The sequence below is a fragment of the Anopheles gambiae genome, chromosome 2, assembly GCF_943734735.2.
Source record: "Anopheles gambiae chromosome 2, idAnoGambNW_F1_1, whole genome shotgun sequence".
NCBI lineage: Eukaryota > Metazoa > Arthropoda > Insecta > Diptera > Culicidae > Anopheles > Anopheles gambiae.
Window position 1 is genome coordinate 4,128,157 of NC_064601.1, and position 17,880 is coordinate 4,146,036.

At 48.4% G+C, this 17,880-nt stretch overlaps 7 protein-coding genes across 8 annotated transcripts; 3 read left to right on the top strand and 4 right to left on the bottom strand.

The window, feature by feature from the left end:
* The first annotated feature begins 213 nt into the window (after window positions 1–213).
* LOC1281773 (DNA polymerase eta) lies at window positions 214–3,282 on the top strand. The gene is made up of 3 exons (XM_321730.6): window positions 214–355; window positions 419–522; window positions 591–3,282. The coding sequence occupies exons 1-3, from the start codon at window positions 299–301 to the stop codon at window positions 3,217–3,219; spliced, it is 2,790 nt and encodes a 929-aa protein (XP_321730.6). The 5' UTR covers window positions 214–298; the 3' UTR covers window positions 3,220–3,282.
* On the bottom strand, window positions 3,273–5,447 carry LOC5667498 (uncharacterized). Its single transcript, XM_001689299.3, has 2 exons — window positions 5,246–5,447; window positions 3,273–5,130 (listed from the first exon to the last, which is right to left on the bottom strand). Exons 1-2 carry the CDS (start codon window positions 5,305–5,307, stop codon window positions 4,176–4,178), a joined length of 1,017 nt encoding a protein of 338 aa, XP_001689351.3. The 5' UTR covers window positions 5,308–5,447; the 3' UTR covers window positions 3,273–4,175.
* Window positions 3,343–4,107, bottom strand: LOC11175488 (uncharacterized). Its single transcript, XM_003435770.2, has one exon. It carries the CDS (start codon window positions 4,105–4,107, stop codon window positions 3,343–3,345), a length of 765 nt encoding a protein of 254 aa, XP_003435818.2.
* Window positions 5,445–7,114, top strand: LOC5667499 (tRNA (guanine-N(7)-)-methyltransferase non-catalytic subunit wuho). The gene is made up of 2 exons (XM_001689298.3): window positions 5,445–6,361; window positions 6,434–7,114. Exons 1-2 carry the CDS (start codon window positions 5,871–5,873, stop codon window positions 7,089–7,091), a joined length of 1,149 nt encoding a protein of 382 aa, XP_001689350.2. The 5' UTR covers window positions 5,445–5,870; the 3' UTR covers window positions 7,092–7,114.
* On the bottom strand, window positions 7,112–8,798 carry LOC1281769 (26S proteasome regulatory subunit 10B). The gene is made up of 3 exons (XM_321726.6): window positions 8,496–8,798; window positions 8,267–8,386; window positions 7,112–8,201 (listed from the first exon to the last, which is right to left on the bottom strand). Exons 1-3 carry the CDS (start codon window positions 8,587–8,589, stop codon window positions 7,237–7,239), a joined length of 1,179 nt encoding a protein of 392 aa, XP_321726.5. The 5' UTR covers window positions 8,590–8,798; the 3' UTR covers window positions 7,112–7,236.
* Window positions 8,799–8,917: 119 nt separating this feature from the next.
* On the top strand, window positions 8,918–9,656 carry LOC1281768 (large ribosomal subunit protein uL29). The gene has a single exon (XM_321725.6). The coding sequence runs from the start codon at window positions 9,103–9,105 to the stop codon at window positions 9,472–9,474; it is 372 nt and encodes a 123-aa protein (XP_321725.2). The 5' UTR covers window positions 8,918–9,102; the 3' UTR covers window positions 9,475–9,656.
* Window positions 9,657–13,541: 3,885 nt separating this feature from the next.
* On the bottom strand, window positions 13,542–15,298 carry LOC1281767 (pheromone-binding protein-related protein 6). Of its 2 annotated transcripts, XM_061641223.1 has the most exons (4): window positions 14,989–15,297; window positions 14,535–14,700; window positions 14,388–14,463; window positions 13,542–14,312 (listed from the first exon to the last, which is right to left on the bottom strand). In XM_061641223.1, exons 2-4 carry the CDS (start codon window positions 14,643–14,645, stop codon window positions 14,038–14,040), a joined length of 462 nt encoding a protein of 153 aa, XP_061497207.1. In that variant the 5' UTR covers window positions 14,646–14,700; window positions 14,989–15,297; the 3' UTR covers window positions 13,542–14,037. The 2 variants fall into 2 exon arrangements, with proteins under 2 accessions (XP_061497207.1, XP_061497208.1); XM_061641224.1 differs by having other exon boundaries at window positions 14,535–15,298.
* Between the last annotated feature and the right edge of the window lie 2,582 nt (window positions 15,299–17,880).

The window sequence follows — 17,880 nt, forward strand, 5'->3', positions numbered from 1 at the left end:
CACCACAATCCGACACGGTTTAGTCAGTGATAAGCTCTTATTTTAGCAATAGTCAACCGTAGAGTGCGTTTTAAATGATTTTGAGGATAAAATAAGTCGTAAACATGGATTCATTGATTAAAGCACAGCCGTTTTATGCATCGAATTTGCCAACCCAGCACTGTAAACGAACACGTGCGGAGTGGCTGAAATGTCAAACGGCTCAGTTCAGGCGGGAATCTGGGACGGAAAAGAGAGCAGGTCGTTGTGAAATTGTGTTGTCGAATATGTAGTAAAAAACTAAAAATAAACAAACAAAATGAGCACTAAAACGACTATAAATATTAAAAACAAGTTCGACCGGGTGGTAGTGCTGGTAAGTTGTGTGGAGCAGAACAGTGTTAGAATATGCTAACCTCTTATGCTGCTCGCTTTTCAGGTCGATATGGATTGCTTCTACTGTCAGGTGGAGGAAAAGCTGAATCCTGCCATCAGGGGAAAGCCGATAGCGGTGGTACAGTACAACCCCTGGCAGGGTGGAGGGTAAGTGGCGCAGTGCGAGTGCAATCGAACGGAGCTACATGATGCGGTTTCGTTTTCCCCTTTTGTAGCATCATCGCTGTGAACTATCCCGCCAGAGCGGAGGGAGTCACTCGCCACATGCGCGGAGATGAAGCGAAGCAGCACTGTCCCGAAATTGAACTGCCACAGGTGCCGCAGGTTCGTGGGAAGGCAGATCTGACGCGGTACCGGGAAGCGGGCAAAGAGGTCGCGGATGTGCTGAAAAGCTTCACGCCACTGCTCGAGCGGGCCAGCATCGATGAGGCGTACCTCGACATAACGGAGCGCGTGCTGACGCGGATACACGAGATGAACGAGGGCAAATTTCAGCTGCGGCCGGAGAAGCTCGCCAACACGTTTGCGGTCGGGTACGAAAACATTGGCGAATTCATCACGAAGCTCTCGAACACGTTCGATCCGGCGGGCGGCACGGCGGAGAGCAATTCGCAGGAACGGTTGGAGTACAAGAAGAGCGACATCAAGCTGCTGGTCGGGGCGTCGATTGTGAACGAGATACGGGCGGCGGTGAAGGAGCGGACGGGCTTCGAATGTTCGGCCGGCATTGCGCACAACAAAATCCTCGCCAAGCTGACGGCCGGCTTCCACAAGCCGAACAAGCAAACGATCCTGCCGATCAACAGCATCCCGAAGCTGTACGAAACGCTGCCGCTGAAGAAGGTGAAGGGGTTGGGCGGCAAGCTGGGCGATCAGGTGTGTGAGGTGCTGAAGATCAAGTTCATGTCGGAGCTGGTACAGTTTCCCGAGAGCGTGCTGCAGCAGCACTTCGAGCAGCGGATGGGCAGCTGGATGTACCTGATGGCACGCGGCATCGATCTGGAGGCAGTGACGGCCAAGTTTCACTCGAAAAGTATCGGCTGCTGTAAGCGGTTTCCCGGAAAGAATGCAATCACCGGGCTGGCCACGCTCCACCACTGGCTGAACGAGCTGGCCTCGGAAGTGACGGAGCGGCTGGAGAAGGATCTGGACGAAAACAATCGCACGGCGAAGCAGCTAACGGTGAGCTACAGTCAGCAGATCGATAATGTGGACGTGTCCAGCACGAGAAGCATTGCTTTGGTTGCGTACGATGCGGAGCGCATTGCGGCCGACGCGCTGGATGCAATCAAGCGCAACACGGAGCGGTTCTTCGCGTCCAACTCAACGACGGCACTGCACAATCCCATCAAATTTTTGGGCATTAGTGCGGGAAAGTTTGAACCGAACGGGGCGGGTAAAGGTGCAGGCATTAAGCAAATGTTCCAGAGCTACTCATCGAAGGCGGCCAACGCGGATGAACCGCCGCGCGAGACGGAACGTCGTAAAAGTGTGTCGGGGGAAACACCGGATGTCGTCACTGAGTTACCGAAGGGAGCAGGATCTTCTAAAGAAGAGCAGCAACAAATAGAAAAGGGGAATGATGCATCAAATGGGGAGCCGAGCAAACTGAAAGGGCGTATACAGCATTTCCTACAGCGTCAGTCTGCTTTAGCACCCGGCTCTACCAGTAAGAGTGAAGAAACAGGGAGCGAAGCAAAGACGGCAAGTGAATCTAGCTCTTCTGAAGAGGTAAATCAGCCGGAAAGTAAACCGAAGAAAGGTATTGCACAGTTCCTGCAACCGAAATGTGCCATCAGCAAAGAGTCTTCCCTTGGAAGTGGAGATTTAAGAAAATCTCCTTCTACTGTAGAGTCGATAGAGCCATCAGCTAAACCGAAGAAAGGTATTGAACAGTTCCTGAAGCCAAAAAGTGACATCCAGAAAGAATCGGACACTGGAAATGAGCAAGAGAAAGAGGAGAATACTAATGATGAAGCTGAAACCGTTCCTTATCTGGATGATACTGTGGAGCTAGCGGTACCAGAACAGGAAGAGAATCAACCAGAACCAGAGTCGGGAATGGAGCGTGATGTTCAGATATCTGCACCTGTCACCATACATGAATCGGAAGACCCGCCAGAAGAGAAACCATCCACTTCCAAGGCATCGTTCGTGGAGCGAAGCAATGCGAGGACCGATGCGAAACCAGATTACAAAGAAACGTATGCAGAGTACAGTTTCCAGGTCCCGGAACCAACCCTGGAATGTCCACAGTGTAAAAAACCGATTCCCGAACATGAATTTCAATCACACCAGGACTTTCACTTTGCGCTCTCGCTAAGCCAGCAGCAGAGAGATGAGTTCCGGAATGATTTGAAAACAAAAATGACCTCCAAATCACCACTTCCCGCCAAACGACCGTCCAAGGCAGTCGTGTCCGCAGGGCCAACTTCCGGTGGCAATGGCGCACCCTCGGCAAACTTGTCAATCGCTCGATTTCTGTCGAAAGTTTCTCCCGAATCTGTACGCTCCAGCAGCGCAGAAGTGGCCACCGGGAGTAACAGTAAAGCGGACGAGGTACCCGAAAACCACACCAAATGCACTGACTGTGGTAAGTTCATTCCGCTCGATTCTCTGGACCAGCACAATGATTATCATGTAGCGAAGCGGTTGCAGCAGGAACTGAACCGTCTCGAGGTGGTGGTCCCTTCACAAGCCACAAGTAAACCAGCATTAGTCGTGGTGGCCAGTGGGGCCAGTTCCAGCACGAAACGAAAGCGGCCAGCCAATTCAAGCGATAAGGTAACGTCACCGGTCAAGCAAAAGCTAAAACCGCTGTCGTCCTACTTTACCAAGTTGTAAAGCGAACGAAACTCTTACCAACAACGTGTACCTTATTAAACATGTAAGCCAAATTATCGTTAATCGTAGAAGCTTATTTTATTGCTTATCGTGTACGTATAGAGTGTAAGTATAGCTACCTGTTTAAGCGAACATTTTCTTTACCATTGAGCTGTATTTGCTGTCCTCTTGCTGGCGCGTTTGAATGATCTGCGCGTGCAACGCGACACACTCCTTGCTGCTGGCGTAATCGATCCGCTCGAGTGTGGCGAGCGCTTCGGTAAACCGTTTCACCTTAAACTGTGCCAACGCCTTCCGATATGTTGCCTTCGGGGAGGGATGTTCCTGTTGATCGGTGTAGCGAAGCACGTGCAGCACTTCGTCGAAGCGGTTCTGCTTGATCAGGCATGCCGCAATGTTAAGGTATAGCGTTTCGAGTAGGGACTGCATTTCCTCGATCGTACCGGCTCCTTCGATGGCCGGGTCGAGCTGATCGATCGGTGACCAGGACAGCAAACACTTGGCCGCCTGGTTGAAGTAGGCGTGCGCAAACAACGGGTATTTGGAAAACATTTTCACGCCATTCTCTTTGTACTGTTTGGCCAGCGCGAGCGTTTCGGGGACGGTGAGTTGGTAGTAATATTTTTGTCCCTCGATGCGCACCAGCTTCATGGTGAACGTGACGTCACCGCGTTTGGCACTGCTGATCGTACATTTGCTTTGCTCGTTCGTTAACATTTGCTGCAGCAGAAGCTCCACATAGCAATCGACCGGTGTCAGGGCAGTCCCCATGGTGATCCAAAGTTCTTCGCTGGATCCTCCGCCGAGGTAGGATGACTCGTGCGCTTCAACATTGCTCACGTCGCTTATCGTTACCAGGCAACGGCACAGCTCGGATGGTTTCTCCATGGAGGTAAAGCGAAATGAAAGCCGTTCCTTCCGCAGCCCCTTGGTGCGATCCTCGTACAGCGGGGGCACTACACCGTCATCTCCAGCAGATGGTGGCTGCACTGTTGCCGGCTCCGTTTCCATAGCGTGTCGGCGAGCGCTTCCTTGCGCACCAGTGGATTGATTTCGTCGTAATCGCTCGACTCGCGGCCCCAGAACCGGCGCACGTAGAAGGGTGGCTTCTTTTCCGACAGTACCGCGTACAGGATGCCCTGAGCTCCTTCGTGTGGCGTTTTGATGAGCAAAATCCGCAGCGGCTTTTGAAGCCAGAAAAGGGCCCGATTCGCTAGCAGTGGGAAGTGACGATAGATTGGGGTTTCCACGTTGCCCGGATCGATGCAGTGTACGGTGGGGATGTTCGTGCTGCTCGCTGCGAGCAGCTGCGACAAGCGGTAGGAGAACTGCACCAAGCAAAACTTGCTGTACGCGTACGCCCGGAACCGATTGGCCGATGTGTCGGGGTACGGTGGGCCACCGAAGCGGTCGTTCGGCGGTATTTCCGCCACCGAGCGGTGGGCTTGCGAAACCACGTTCACGATGCGACTATCGGACGGGTGCTGCTTGAGGGCGGGCAGTAGCCGCAGAGTCAGCAGGAAGTGCGCCAAATAGTTCACCTGGTACAGATACTCTAGCTTGTCCTCGGTGACACTGGGCGGCACGTAAAACACGCCCGCGTTATTGATCAGCGCGTACAGCGGTTTGTTGAGATTGCGAACGTTTTCACTGAATTCTACCACACTGGCAAGGGATTCGAGTTTCAGCACGAACGTGTCAATCGTTGCGCACGGACACTGATGCAGCACCCGGTCGCGGATTGTTTGGCCGACTGTTGGGCAGCGCACACCTAGCGCCAGATGACAGCCACGGTCGGCCAGCTCGAGCAGTGTCGCCCAACCGATGCCCGAGTTCGCTCCGGTCAGCACGATTAGTTCACCGTTCTGGAACTTTCGCTTGCTTTCGTACAATCGGCCGATGTAATACCACCTGTGGAACGGGGGAGGGAGGGATGGAGGAACAAAAAGACGAAGAAGTTGGTTGTTGTAAAAATACGAAAATGCGGATTTTCCAGAGAAACCGCTTTGCGTTATTAAATTTTTACCGCACATAATACGCAACCGATCCGAGACCGAAAAAAACGCAACACTTGCTGATCAAACCCATTCTTCAAGGAGCCTGCCCACTGCCCACCAGACCACGCACACGCACACCCGAAAAGCCTATCGAATGGCTTCCGAATAACGGTTTCGCTATCGCCAGGGAAACCGGGAAGCCCCATATTTACCTTTAGCCAAAAAAAGGCTGCCAGAACAGCGCAGCAATCTTTGCTCTCCGTTTGTTTTGTGAAGTTTGTTTGAAAAGTGATAGGGGGGGAGACTGATACGATGCCGCAAAGGGAAAAAAAAGAACTCGCCGAGGTTTATTGACACGGCGCACATTGGTACAGCAGGTCGGTGCTTTTAGTAATCTGAAGAAAGTGAAATTGTAATTGAAAAAAAGAGAGTGATTTCCAAAAATGCTCAAATTACGCAGAACCATGAAATTCCTCGGAAATATTCGACCGCGAGAAGGTTTTATTTTGAATATTTCCGGATGTATAATCATCTTGGTCGCGAGCGAAACGTCAACCGCGATAGCGATGTAAACAAATCGGCTGTCAGTCGGCTGGCTGTGTGTATTTCTCGGACCACGCTGGGCAGAACAGTTTCATTTTTTGTGCTAAAACAATGTATGATTTAAAAATCTATTCCTCCTACATTGTTGCCGCCATCAAGGATAAGATAGTGTTCTTTTCCACGGATGGAGCTGTGCTGCACACGATCACCGTTGAGCAGAAAGCGCCTGCTAAGGATACGGATGCCGCTAACGAACCGAACGGGAATCAAACACAACCAACCCCGGCTAACGTTGTAACGTTCGAGTATTGTCCAACTGCGAAGGTGTTGGCCGTTTCTCTGAGCGATAAGACGTGGCGACGCTACCAATTACGGGAAGAAGATGGAGGGAAGCTATGTTCGGCCCCATTGGGCGAGGACATTACCACGGCGAGGACGATCGTGAGCATGAAGTTCGTCCCAAAGCATGGCGTTCTGTTCGGCACGGACAAGAGCGATTGTTTCGAGTTTGGTGCGTTGGACAAAACGTCGGAACCGCAACCGAAATGGATTCTGGGACACATGAGTCAAATATTGGCGCTTGCCGTTAGCGATGATGAGCGGTAAGTGAGCGCGCTGTTCAGAATAATATTGACTTACGAGCACTAAATTGCTTTTGCTGTTTCGTCTTTTAGGTTTATTGTCACGAGCGATCGTGATGAGAAAATAAAGGTCAGCGCGTACCCCGACTGCCACAATATAGAATGTTTTTGTTTGGGGCACACGGAGTACGTGGGAGGGATTGAGATCATTCCCAGCGAGAAGCTGATCTCGGTATCGGGCGATCGTACACTTCGCCTGTGGGACGTCACCGAAGGAAAGGAACTTTGTAAACTATCGTTAAAGGAACCCGCTCTCGATTTTACGGTCCAAAAGGTTGCCGAAGGCAGTGGAATGCTTTGCGCTGTGCGAAGCTACGTGCAGAACATGGTCGAGGTGGCTCTTGTGTCGTACGATAAGCCTGGTGCCAGCGAGCTTTACGATCCACTAACGATTGATGAAAGTTTAATCATACTGAATGCGGGTTTAAGTGGCTCGCTGCGATTGATGCTGTTGACGATGGAGAAGGAGAGCAAGCGCGTCCGAATGTTGGTTTATGAGTTTTGCGCTGAAAAGCGAGCATTTAAGGCGTGCGATGATCATCCTTTCGTTAAGAACTTTGAGGATCAATTCAAGGATGTGACGATTGAGCAGGTAAGAGATTACTCCACCCTGTTCAAGCACACGATCGACAACCTAACGGAATACTTTGAGCGGAAGAAGATAAAAATGGAATCGAAAAAGTCGAAATAAAGCAAAGCACCGTTGAGCAGTAAGTTTTTAGCGGGTTTTTATTACATGACTTAAATGTTTTAATGATACGAAAACGCTAACGTTAGAAGTAACGAACCGAGCTCCATCAACGTGTTCGTTAGCCTAACGGGGGATTACGAAAGAATTATACCGGTTTGTAGTCCAGCTTGCTTTCCAGTCGTTTGTTGTCGGCCACCTTGCGGACGGCTTTCATAAAATCTTCCTGTATGACGTACTCGCGCTCCGCACGGATCGCAAACAGTCCGGCCTCGGTACAGACGTTGCGCAGATCAGCACCGTTAAAGTTGTCCGACAGTTTGACCACCGCCTCGTAATCGATGTCACCGTGTTTGGCGATCGGGGCGGCGTGAATTTTCAAAATCTCCAGCCGGGCCTGCTCGTTCGGCAGCGGAATTTCGATCTTCCTATCCAAACGACCCGGACGCAACAGGGCCGGATCGAGCGTGTCGGGACGGTTGGTGGCCATGATCATTTTCACCTGTCCGAGCGAATCGAACCCGTCCATCTGGTTGAGCAGCTCCATGAGCGTACGCTGGATCTCACGATCGGCGGACGTACCCTCGGAGAAACGGCGCCCACCGATGGCGTCGATTTCGTCCATGAAGATAATGCACGGCTGGTGATCGCGGGCGTAGTTGAACATCTCCCGGATGAGACGGGCCGACTCACCGATGTACTTGTCGACGATGGCCGACGACACGACCTTCAGGAAGTTGGCGTCGAGCTGGGAAGCGACGGCACGAGCCAGCAGGGTTTTACCGGTGCCGGGCGGTCCGTACAGCAGACAGCCCTTCGGGGGCGTAATACCGACGCGCAGGAACAGTTCCGGATTCAGCAGCGGCAGCTCAATGACTTCACGCAGTTCGCGAATTTGCTCCGACAGACCGCCGATGGCCGAGTAGGTAACCTCGCCCGGATCTTCGTGCGACATGTTGTACACCAGCGGATCGACCTCTCGCGGCAGGTAGCGCATAATCGTCAGTGTGGTCATGTCCAGTGCTACCCGCGTGCCGGATTTGAGCTTGGTTTTGTCCAGCTGGCGACGACATCCCACCACGTATCTTGGGCCGTTGGTTGCCTTTACGATGACTGCAATTAATAAGTATTTTATTAACAACGCTCCACATCATCTGTTGGGCCTATCAGTTTCTTACATTTATCCTCCGTCAGCTGCTTCAGCACTTCGCCGACAATCTGGCCAACGCTTTGCAAAGCCTTCAAATCGTTTTCCGATTTGTCGAACTGTTTCGTGAGCTCCTTCAGCGTTTCTCGAACTGCGGAAAATCAACCGTGAACCGTGAAAACAGGAACCCCAAAGACTTCCCCCGTAGTGTTATTCCGCTAGTCATCGTCAGCGCCCTAACCTCAACCCCCTGTATTTACCTTCCTTCAGCCGAGATTCGACCTCTTTGTGCTCCAGCAGTTTCTTCCGGTAATCCTCCAGCGCTTTCTCACGGGACGCGTCCGCCACAGTCATCTTGACGATTGGTGAGAGATTACGGCTTGAATCGTCGAATAGAATGGATTGTTTTCCCCCACAGCCAAGCAGAGTTTCCGGAGATCTTTGCCTGACAAAACAGTTTATGAAGCTGCGATGACAACACTCACAAACACACGCACACACACGCACAAAGCGATGGGTGATTTTGCATTCTGCTGACAACTACATCTACGCAAATTGACAGGCTGACGAAAAAATGGCGCCCGTGGCTAGACGGCCGAGTTGAAAAGTTGATGATTGCCGAGGTGACTAGCGAAGGTGCGCCGTGTTAGCGCTGGATTCCTTTCGCAAGGGGAGGAACAGACACACGGAAATTGTTATACGGTGTGTGCGCGTGCAGTGTCAGATGAACCCGCGCCACTGTAAACCAACGGCGTGTCGTGGTGTGCTGCTTTCCGTTCTTTTCGACGTTTCTGCCGATTGTGACCGGAGGTGTTTCAATCGCGTGCTTCTTGAAAAAGTAGCGAAAATCCCCACAAAACCAGCAAAATGGTGAAAGTAAAGTGTTCCGAGCTTCGCACGAAGGACAAGAAGGAGCTGACCAAGCAGCTGGAGGACCTGAAGAAGGAGCTGCTGAATCTGCGCGTGGCTAAGGTCACAGGCGGTGCTCCGTCGAAGCTGTCCAAGATCCGTGTCGTCCGCAAGGCGATCGCACGCGTGTACATTGTGATGAACACGAAGACGAAGGAGAACCTCCGCAAGCTGTACAAGGGCAAGAAGTACGTGCCGCTGGATCTGCGCCCGAAGAAGACCCGCGCGATGCGCAAGGCCCTGTCCTACCGTGACGCCAGGAGACTGACGCTGAAGGAGCAGCGTAAACGCGCGAAGTTCCCCCGCCGCCGATACGCCGTCAAGGCCTAAAAGGGGAGGGTGTGTGTGTGAGGGTGGGCGGTATCGCCTTCCTCTACTGCTAAGCGGTCCTCTCGTGTACGTGTACGGGACGCCACCGGTTTTTGGTTCCGAGCAGGTTCCCGGATGTGAAGATCATATGTAACATCGAGATCGGTATAACAATACAAATCAATGTTTATTGAACCCTACAAGTCTACAGTGTTTCTTATCGTGTTTTTCTAATCGATGCGGTGTGTCCAGTGTGGCAGGTAAGGATGCTGTCCAATGGTCGGTGGGTATGTTCTTTCGAGGCGTTTCGCTTGTTCGCTCTGTCCGTTTCCACCAGAAAGAAATCTGTAGCTTCGCCACTTGGTTTGTAATGGTATTTCGTTGTTGTTGATGATTTTGTAAAGCAAATGTTATATTTACACAGATGGTCTAACAGTTCATTGATTGATTACAGGATTTGCTACAGAAAAAACACAATATCCTGTGTTCGGATGGGCTTACTGATCGATAAAGGACGAAAAAATGTATGTTACAGCAACTATTCTTAACTGTGTTCTTTCTTTGTAGTATCATCATCCTCGAGAACTGATCTGAAAATAGGTAACAATCGCTCTCAAAATACGGACCAATTGGACAAAGCTTATAGCAACACTTTGGAAAGGACAATCAATTCTTAAAAAAACAAATGTAGTTTAAAGCTACTTACTTATCTTAGCCCATGCAAACCTATCGGAATCGATTCCGAGCCATGGAATGCAGCGAGTGCGCTAAAAGGTTGTTCGAGTTGATCCCAAGGATCAGTATGCGTAAGAAAGCATGCGTGATTCCGATCCATTGGTGCAACTAGTTCAGGCGGGGCCAAAGTAGATTGAAGACCCGACGCGATTTTGCTGTACCATCGGGTAACATGTCGCTTATGATTACCTGCAGCTACCAGAATCATTGCACCTACTGAACCTATTACTACCGGTACGGGTAGATCCGAACGACTTTTGGTCGCTTACGGATGGCTCTGATCCGGCAGCTACTACGCTGTCCTCTTGAAAATTTGATTCAAATCTCTGGCAGTTTGAATGTTCCATATCATTCATTTAACGAGTATTCAGTTACTTCATCAACCCCAAAGATGTCGATGGAAGATTATCTTGGAATAGTAAAGGGTACGATTGGTGGAAGAACTAGTAAAACAAGCGAAGGAATCCAAGGCGCACCATCTCAATAACTGCTGCTTTGTATGGGATCTTCAATAATCCCGAGACGCCTTCGCTGCTATTTACAATGTTTATAGATTCCTTCTAGTTAGCATATATTGGAGCACAGGAGTTTAAGGAGCAATGTCCCCCAATGTACCAGTACATCAGAAAATTCTTCATAAAGCTCTTGCAATCTCATCATAAGCAGCAGTTTTAGTTCTCCAGAGTTTCTAGAAAAAAAAAAAAAACATTTTCCTCCTGAACGTTATCCAAGGAGTCACAAATTGCGACAGGGTGTTTTAGGTTCAATACATATCTCTCAGGTTCGGAGGAGATTTGGATGACTTGATACCTGGTCCCAATAGCACAGGCCAGTACCTTCAGCTTTAGTACCAGGAGAATGACACACAAATGATGCCTATTCCCATTCATAAAGTCCTTATTCCCCATACATACCTAATGAATAGAGTTCAGATAAAGTAGAGCAAACATATACGCTTCCTTGAATCTGCCAAGGGCCATGCGCCCCCTTTGAATCACGGCGAAGGCCCGCGTATTCCCCAATGCAACACCTCTTGAACTGTGCTGTGTACTGCACCGAAGCTGCACCTAAGGAGGTTTTTTTTTGCACGCAAGGGGTGGTGGGTTGATGCTTCCTTTTTCTCTTTTTAATTAGCCAAATGGATGCGCGATTGGAGGATCTGCGACCGTCGCGCGTTCCGCACCCAACGACGAGTGGCCAACAGTTGCGTAAAACTGGTACCGCCCGGCTCTTCATTTACATTTTAATTTGCTTGATTACGGCGATACTTTATCAGAGAGAGAAAGTGGGATGAAGTTTTACAGTGTTTCCATGTTCTTGCCACTGCACTTGGCAATATGGGTGCTGCTGAGTTGGCCCACAGTGCCTTTAGTCCTTTTTCCTCGCTTTCTTTTCTGTTTTGCCTGTGTACACTTTTCGTTTTCTCACTTTTATTGCAATGGTTGCTTCGTCCCGTTTTGGTGTCAACTTTTCGCTTCTTTTGCCACTTTTCCACCAACTACTACAGCATCTAGTTAACAGAGACGAACGAACACAGCTCGATTGACGTTGTTATTGTTGTTTCGCTTTAACTTTTCGCGAAGGGTAATTTGGAGCCTTTTTTTTTTTTGGGCGTTGGTGTTGTTCTCGACCAAGTGAGAGTTTTGCGACTCTTATCCTGCAGCCATCCGGTTCGGTTGGCGGGGGTTGGGATGGAGAAGGTTGGTCATATTCTTTCCTCGCCGTTGGTCCGAAACTTTGATTAATGATATTCCAAATTTTGCATCGCACTCACCGGTCCGGAATTCGTTCTTGCGACTCTTGAGGGATGGCGTTATCCCTACAACCCCCCTCCCCCTTCCCAAGCTTGAGAGGCGTAATTAGGCGCTGATAATAAGTTTTAATTTCTTAGCCATTGCCCGCGGGCCGGACGAGCGCTGGTAAAAGAAGGCACACAGGCAGCAAACACCGCGACAAAAAAGGAACGCATCAAGATGCGAAGACACGGAGGGAAGGTTGGAGGAGGGTGTTTTTTGTGGACTGAAGATTGCTTTCTCTAATCATTCCGATGCCAGGAAGTGTGGAAATATATTCCATCTCCCCCCCTCCCGGTGTGAGTGCTGTTTGGAGACCGATAAACCCATTGAAGAACCATTGTTGTCCTAACTTTCCTCCAGTCTTGCGAGAAGATAAAGTGCGCTTTACAACCAAACTGAACCAAGTTGGTCCAAGTTTGATGGTTTTTTTTCAAGGGGAATATAAAGATTGAATTTCCATGAGTGCCTCCCAGCATTGCTGTTGCAATTGTAGTTTAGCGATGGGTAATAAAATAGGCGGTTTATGTGTAGTTAAAGTTGGAGGAGTAAAATTGTGATTAATTCGGACTGTCGGTTTCAATTTAGTGTCAAATTAAAAGCAATAATCAACAGTATCACAAATCCTTTTGCTACTACCGAGGGGGTTGCGCCAGGGGAATGGACTTGTCGATCACCTATTCTTGGCGCTAGAGAGGGTCATCTGTTACGCAACGACGGTATCCTCGGGTACATACTTTTATAAGACAACCCAGATTCTTGCATACGGGGATATAGATTTAGACATGATTGGTCTGTGGCAGAGAACTTATAATCCCAGAACTACGTAAGGCCGCGGGGCCACGGGGCTTTCTCAAGCTGAGAAAACATTCTCAAGCACTCATTCAAGTTTCTCTAGCACTCAAATCTTGTTCTCAGACGCGAGCCCGTGGCCGTCGTCAATTTTTCTCACTTTGAGAAACTGATAAAGTCACTCATGCTTTATTTGGAGCTTTAAATATAAAATATATTTTTGATCGCATTTTTTTATTTTTTTTTTTCAATTATAAACATTGAATACATTTTCCAAAGTGATTACCGAAAAACAAATAGCACATTTGCTCATATTTCAGTTAGCCGATCGCTGCATCGTCAACTTTCTCAAAGATTCTCAAAGATTCTCAAAACCGATTTTGTTCCGATTCGACAAACGCTGAGAACGAGGATTTCTCAAAAGGACTCATGAGTGCTTGAGAAAATGAGCGTTGAGAATCCCCATGGCCCCGCGGCCTAAGGGTAACGTATGGATAGGCGAACGCACTTTTGAAGTCTTCCAAGTTCTCACCTATCTCGGGTCAAAGGTCAGCATTGACAGCAGCATGGAAGCTGAGTTACGGGCAAGGATGTTGGCTGCCGGTCGTTCAATAATAGCTTGAGGAAGCAGTTCACCTCCAAGATGCCTTTGGGGTACGGTCACTGACTAAATCCTCTTAGTCGCGTTGGAGAGACTCAGTTACTCAGAAGGATGTTAGTGCTTCGAGTGTGTGGAATGACAATATAGGAAATGATACAATGACGATATCCTGTGCGCTCCTGTGGGATGGTCGTTTTATTCGCTTGAATCTTGACAAAGTCTTTATAGGTTGTTCACAGAGACAGAGCTAAGGTGGTAGGCCTAAGTTGAGGTTGCAATATCGTGTGAAAGCGTTCGTTATTAGAGGCCGAGATCGTGATCGGGTTTGGATACTACTGCAGCAGACCATGACCGCAAAGCAATTTAAGCGAAGAATAAGTAAGTGAGTAAGTAATTAGTTCCATTAAAAAGATTACACTTTGATATCCTTTTGCTCTAGAATGCTTTCCTCTTTCTTTCTACGTTAATTCTTCGGACCCCTGGATTCGTCCACAAAGAGTTACTACAAAATCTTCAATATCTAATACCTAGCAATCTTTGTAGCTAAGTGTATCAACTATCCCACATATTTGTACTCAACCACATAATGAATCAAAATAACTCTCCCAAGGCTTATGGGTGAAGCAACCTTGTAGTTCAAAAAGAGGACAAACAAAAAGCTCACTACGGTAAAAAGTAGTGCACCGGGTCCCGCGTCTTCCAGCACTTGTTCAGCCAGAATGCTTTCTCGCAGCCGTTCTCGCCCTCCGGATACAGACAGCGCTTGAACCAGTTGAGCGTGATCAGATGCATCGATTCGGGCAGAAAGTCCTGTATCTTGACGTAATGGAACTCGCCCTTATCGTTCACCACGCCCGCTTGATGGAAGAGACAGTTCATGTAGCACTTCAGCTTGTCATCCTCGTGGATCTCCTGATCGCTGAACCGCTTGATGGCATCTGTGTGTGTGTGTGTGTTTTTTGATACGATTAGAAGCTGGTTCCCGTTGTGAGGAATGTTTCACAGATTCTTACCCTCGGATGCACCCGTCTCAGCGACGCAGGCATCGTGCATTGGTTTCATCTTCTCCAGCAACTCCGGTGGAGGGTACTGCACGCAACAGAGGACAATGTATAGCCACGATCAGCAAGATCAACACCACAAACGCTCAATCAACTTACATTTGAATCGCGTCTCGGTTCGTCAGATCGTACCATTAGAATGACACATTGGAAAATCACCAGTGCAGCTAACACTCTCCACCTCGAGCTCCAGCACGAATCGTGTCCCATCGCTGTCGTCGCTTCTGCAAAGCTGTAAGCCGGTAAGCTGGGTTTCTTAAAGTTTCTACCCCACGAGAGAGAGAGAGAGAGAGAGAGAGAGAGAGAGAAAAAAGAAGAACCAGCCAACACTTATCATTAATTAAAATGGGGGAAAATGTTAAAAAGTTTTACTGGCACAGGAGTAAAGCAGTGTGAACAAGAGAGCTCGCACAGGATATTAAAATGTGACCGACAAGAACAAAGGCCAGGGGAATGGTTCCACAGATGAAAAGAAACTGCGTGGGCTCCACGGGAACTGCACCGCTGCACTTGACTGTGACTACACGAATTTAATTGCAAGGTATACACATACACAAACCGTGAACGAGCGCCCAGAAGCCACCCAGAAAAGGTTACAGTTGGATAGGTTTTGTTCGGTTCGGTCGCGTTCGTTCGGGCTTTATATGCAGGTGGCGGGATGCAATGAGATTTACTAAACTACGGAACGTCAACAGCTTGTGGGGTCGATGTGTGTGTGTGTGTTGTAACAGCAAAACACTCCCTCAATCGTATTCCCGTTCTCTGTTGTTGGAGTGTTGTTGCCTTGCCACACAGATAAGTGTGTGCTTTCGGACGCAGTCAGAGAAGCTTTTGAAAAGCAACACGTCACCGCATCGCAGCAACCCCCAATCTCACTGCCACAGAACGCATTGTGCAAATGTGGTGCAAAGAATGATGTGACAAAGAATCTTTTGCTAAGCTGAAACAGTCATTTGCACCCTACGTTCGAGGGTTGGCGAGGGTCCGTGCAATTACAGATCACTGCACTCAATGCACCGGGCCGCGAAAAGCCGACGAATCATACGAAATAATTCACGCACACACACACACACAAACGGGGCAAATTGTTAATTCATCTTTTGCAACCGAAGGCAAAACTTTAATTAAAAGCTGCGTTATGGGGGAGTTGTGTCTGGACTGAAGCACAGGGCTGATAATTAAAACACGGCTAACGACGGATTCAATGGCAAATTACTGAAATGCGATGAAAAAAGCTGACCCTTTGGGCGGATCGCGAGAGAGTGTGGGGAGATGATGGGAAAATTGGAAAACTGAAGTTCAGTGCAGCACAAAATGTCAAGAGATGATGACATTAGAGTATAGGGAAAGGATTGACTGTGGTTTCGAGAAGAAGAAGAAAAAAAAAATTGAACCTGTTTGATGTTTTATACAGTGGTAATCAGTGTTTAACTAGTTACAGGGTTTCCCACGATTTATTGGTTGGTTCTCATCAATTTTTGGTGGGTTCCCATATTTTTTTGGTGCGTTCCCATGATTTTTTGGTCGTTTCCCAGAATTTTTTGGTCCAATTGTATTGATATCCAATCAGAAAATACCAATAAATTATGGGAACGAACCAAAAATTTATGGGATACGACCAAAAAACCGTGGGAACACACCAAAAAATCATGGGAACTGACCAATAAATCGTGGGAAACCCTACGTAGGGAACCTGCTTCCTTTTTGTTGCAGTTGCACCAGCACCAAAGAGGATTTGCTGGCATTGTTGTGTCAATATGCTTTTTTTTTTGAGCTAGTTAAAAGCTTGTAAGACATGAAAGCCTAATTGGTTTGCTTTGATTAATTATTTAATCCATCGCAACTGATAACATCAATCGTCTTTTGGAGGAGAATGGAGCAGCTTGGTCAATTTTAAGCAGTAACGATGTGCTTCCAGATTGCTTCCAAATGCACTTAATTCAATTTGAATCCCAAATCAGTTCGCAGATGGCTTCAAAAAGCTCCAGTCATTAAAATCCCAAAATCAGTATGTTCGTAATGAAGTAAGGTAATGTTTGTACAGTTCTTAGCATTCAACAAGCTGCAAAAGGGTATGGCTCATCTTTGGGCTTTTGAAAAGCTTAACATGAAAGCATCAGGCCGGTCTCGTAGTACAGTCGTCAACTCGTACGACTTAACAACATGCCCGTCATGGGTTCAAGCCCCAAATAGACCGTGCCGCCATACGTAGGATTGACTATCCTGCTATGGGGGGAAATCAATTAGTCACTGAAAGCCAAACCCACAAGAGGTAAAGGCAGGCCTTGACCGACAACGGTTGTTGAGCCAAAGAAGAAGAAGAACATGAAAGCATTTTTATTCGGGATTGTCTAAAATCTCCCTTATTCAGGCTTATACTATATTAAGAGCGGTTGGTTGGATTAGTTGTATCGGTGACATTATTCAATGTCCTTATTAAGGGGTCTCCAAACTACGCCCCACAAGTTCTTATAATGTGGCTCGCGATGACTTTGTGAAGTCTAAGATAAATAGCCTTTTTTTACCAATTAATCAAAATTTAAATCTTTTATACTTTTGAAAGGCAACAAATCAATAATAAAGCAGTAGAAATTTGATTTTTTTCAGTTAGTATTTTCTAGTCATAATGGGACTTGAACTTTCACTCACTCTGAAGGTAACGTCCAAATGTCCCTCAACAGCGTTATTTGTGAGGCAATGAGCCCCGCGCGCTGAATAGTTTGGTGACCCCTGTCCTTAATAATAATGGGCCGGTCTGGCAGTGATGGGTAAAGTTGGAAAAAATCCGGAGTCGACTCCGATCCGACTCCGACAAATTCGGAATCGACTTCGGAAGGTAGGTCCCCGCTGCAATATCTGGAGTCGTTCGGAGTCGGAGTCGTCCGGAGTCAACAGAAGCCGTGTTGTTTAATGTGCTTGTGATTATAGATTTCCTTTCGTTGTGTTTTTTTTTGTCTTTCACTTTGCGCGTGTACTTTCTATATAAGCCGACCTCGGCCGAATCCAGACGACTCCGGATGACTCCGTCTGCAGCTGATTCTGGATGACTCCGGACGACTCCAGACGACTCCGGACGACACCAACTCCGGGTGACTCCGAACGACTCTGGACGTCTCCGGACGACTCCGGACGACTCCGAATGACTCCGGACGACTCTGGGCGACTCTGGGCGACTCCGGGTGATTCCAGACAACTCCAGGCGATTTCGGACGATTCCAAACGACTCCAAACGACTCCGGATATTGCAGCGGGGACCTGCCTTCCGGAATCGATTCCGAATTTGTAGGAGTCGGATCGTTATCGACTCCGGATTTTTGCCAACTTTACCCATCACTAATGGTAGCAATAAGCCAGTGAAAGCCAATCCCCCTTCACCAGTACAGGCAGGTACAGCCAGGCCTTGACCGACAGCGGTTGTTAGGCCTAAAAGAAGAAAAAGGAGAAG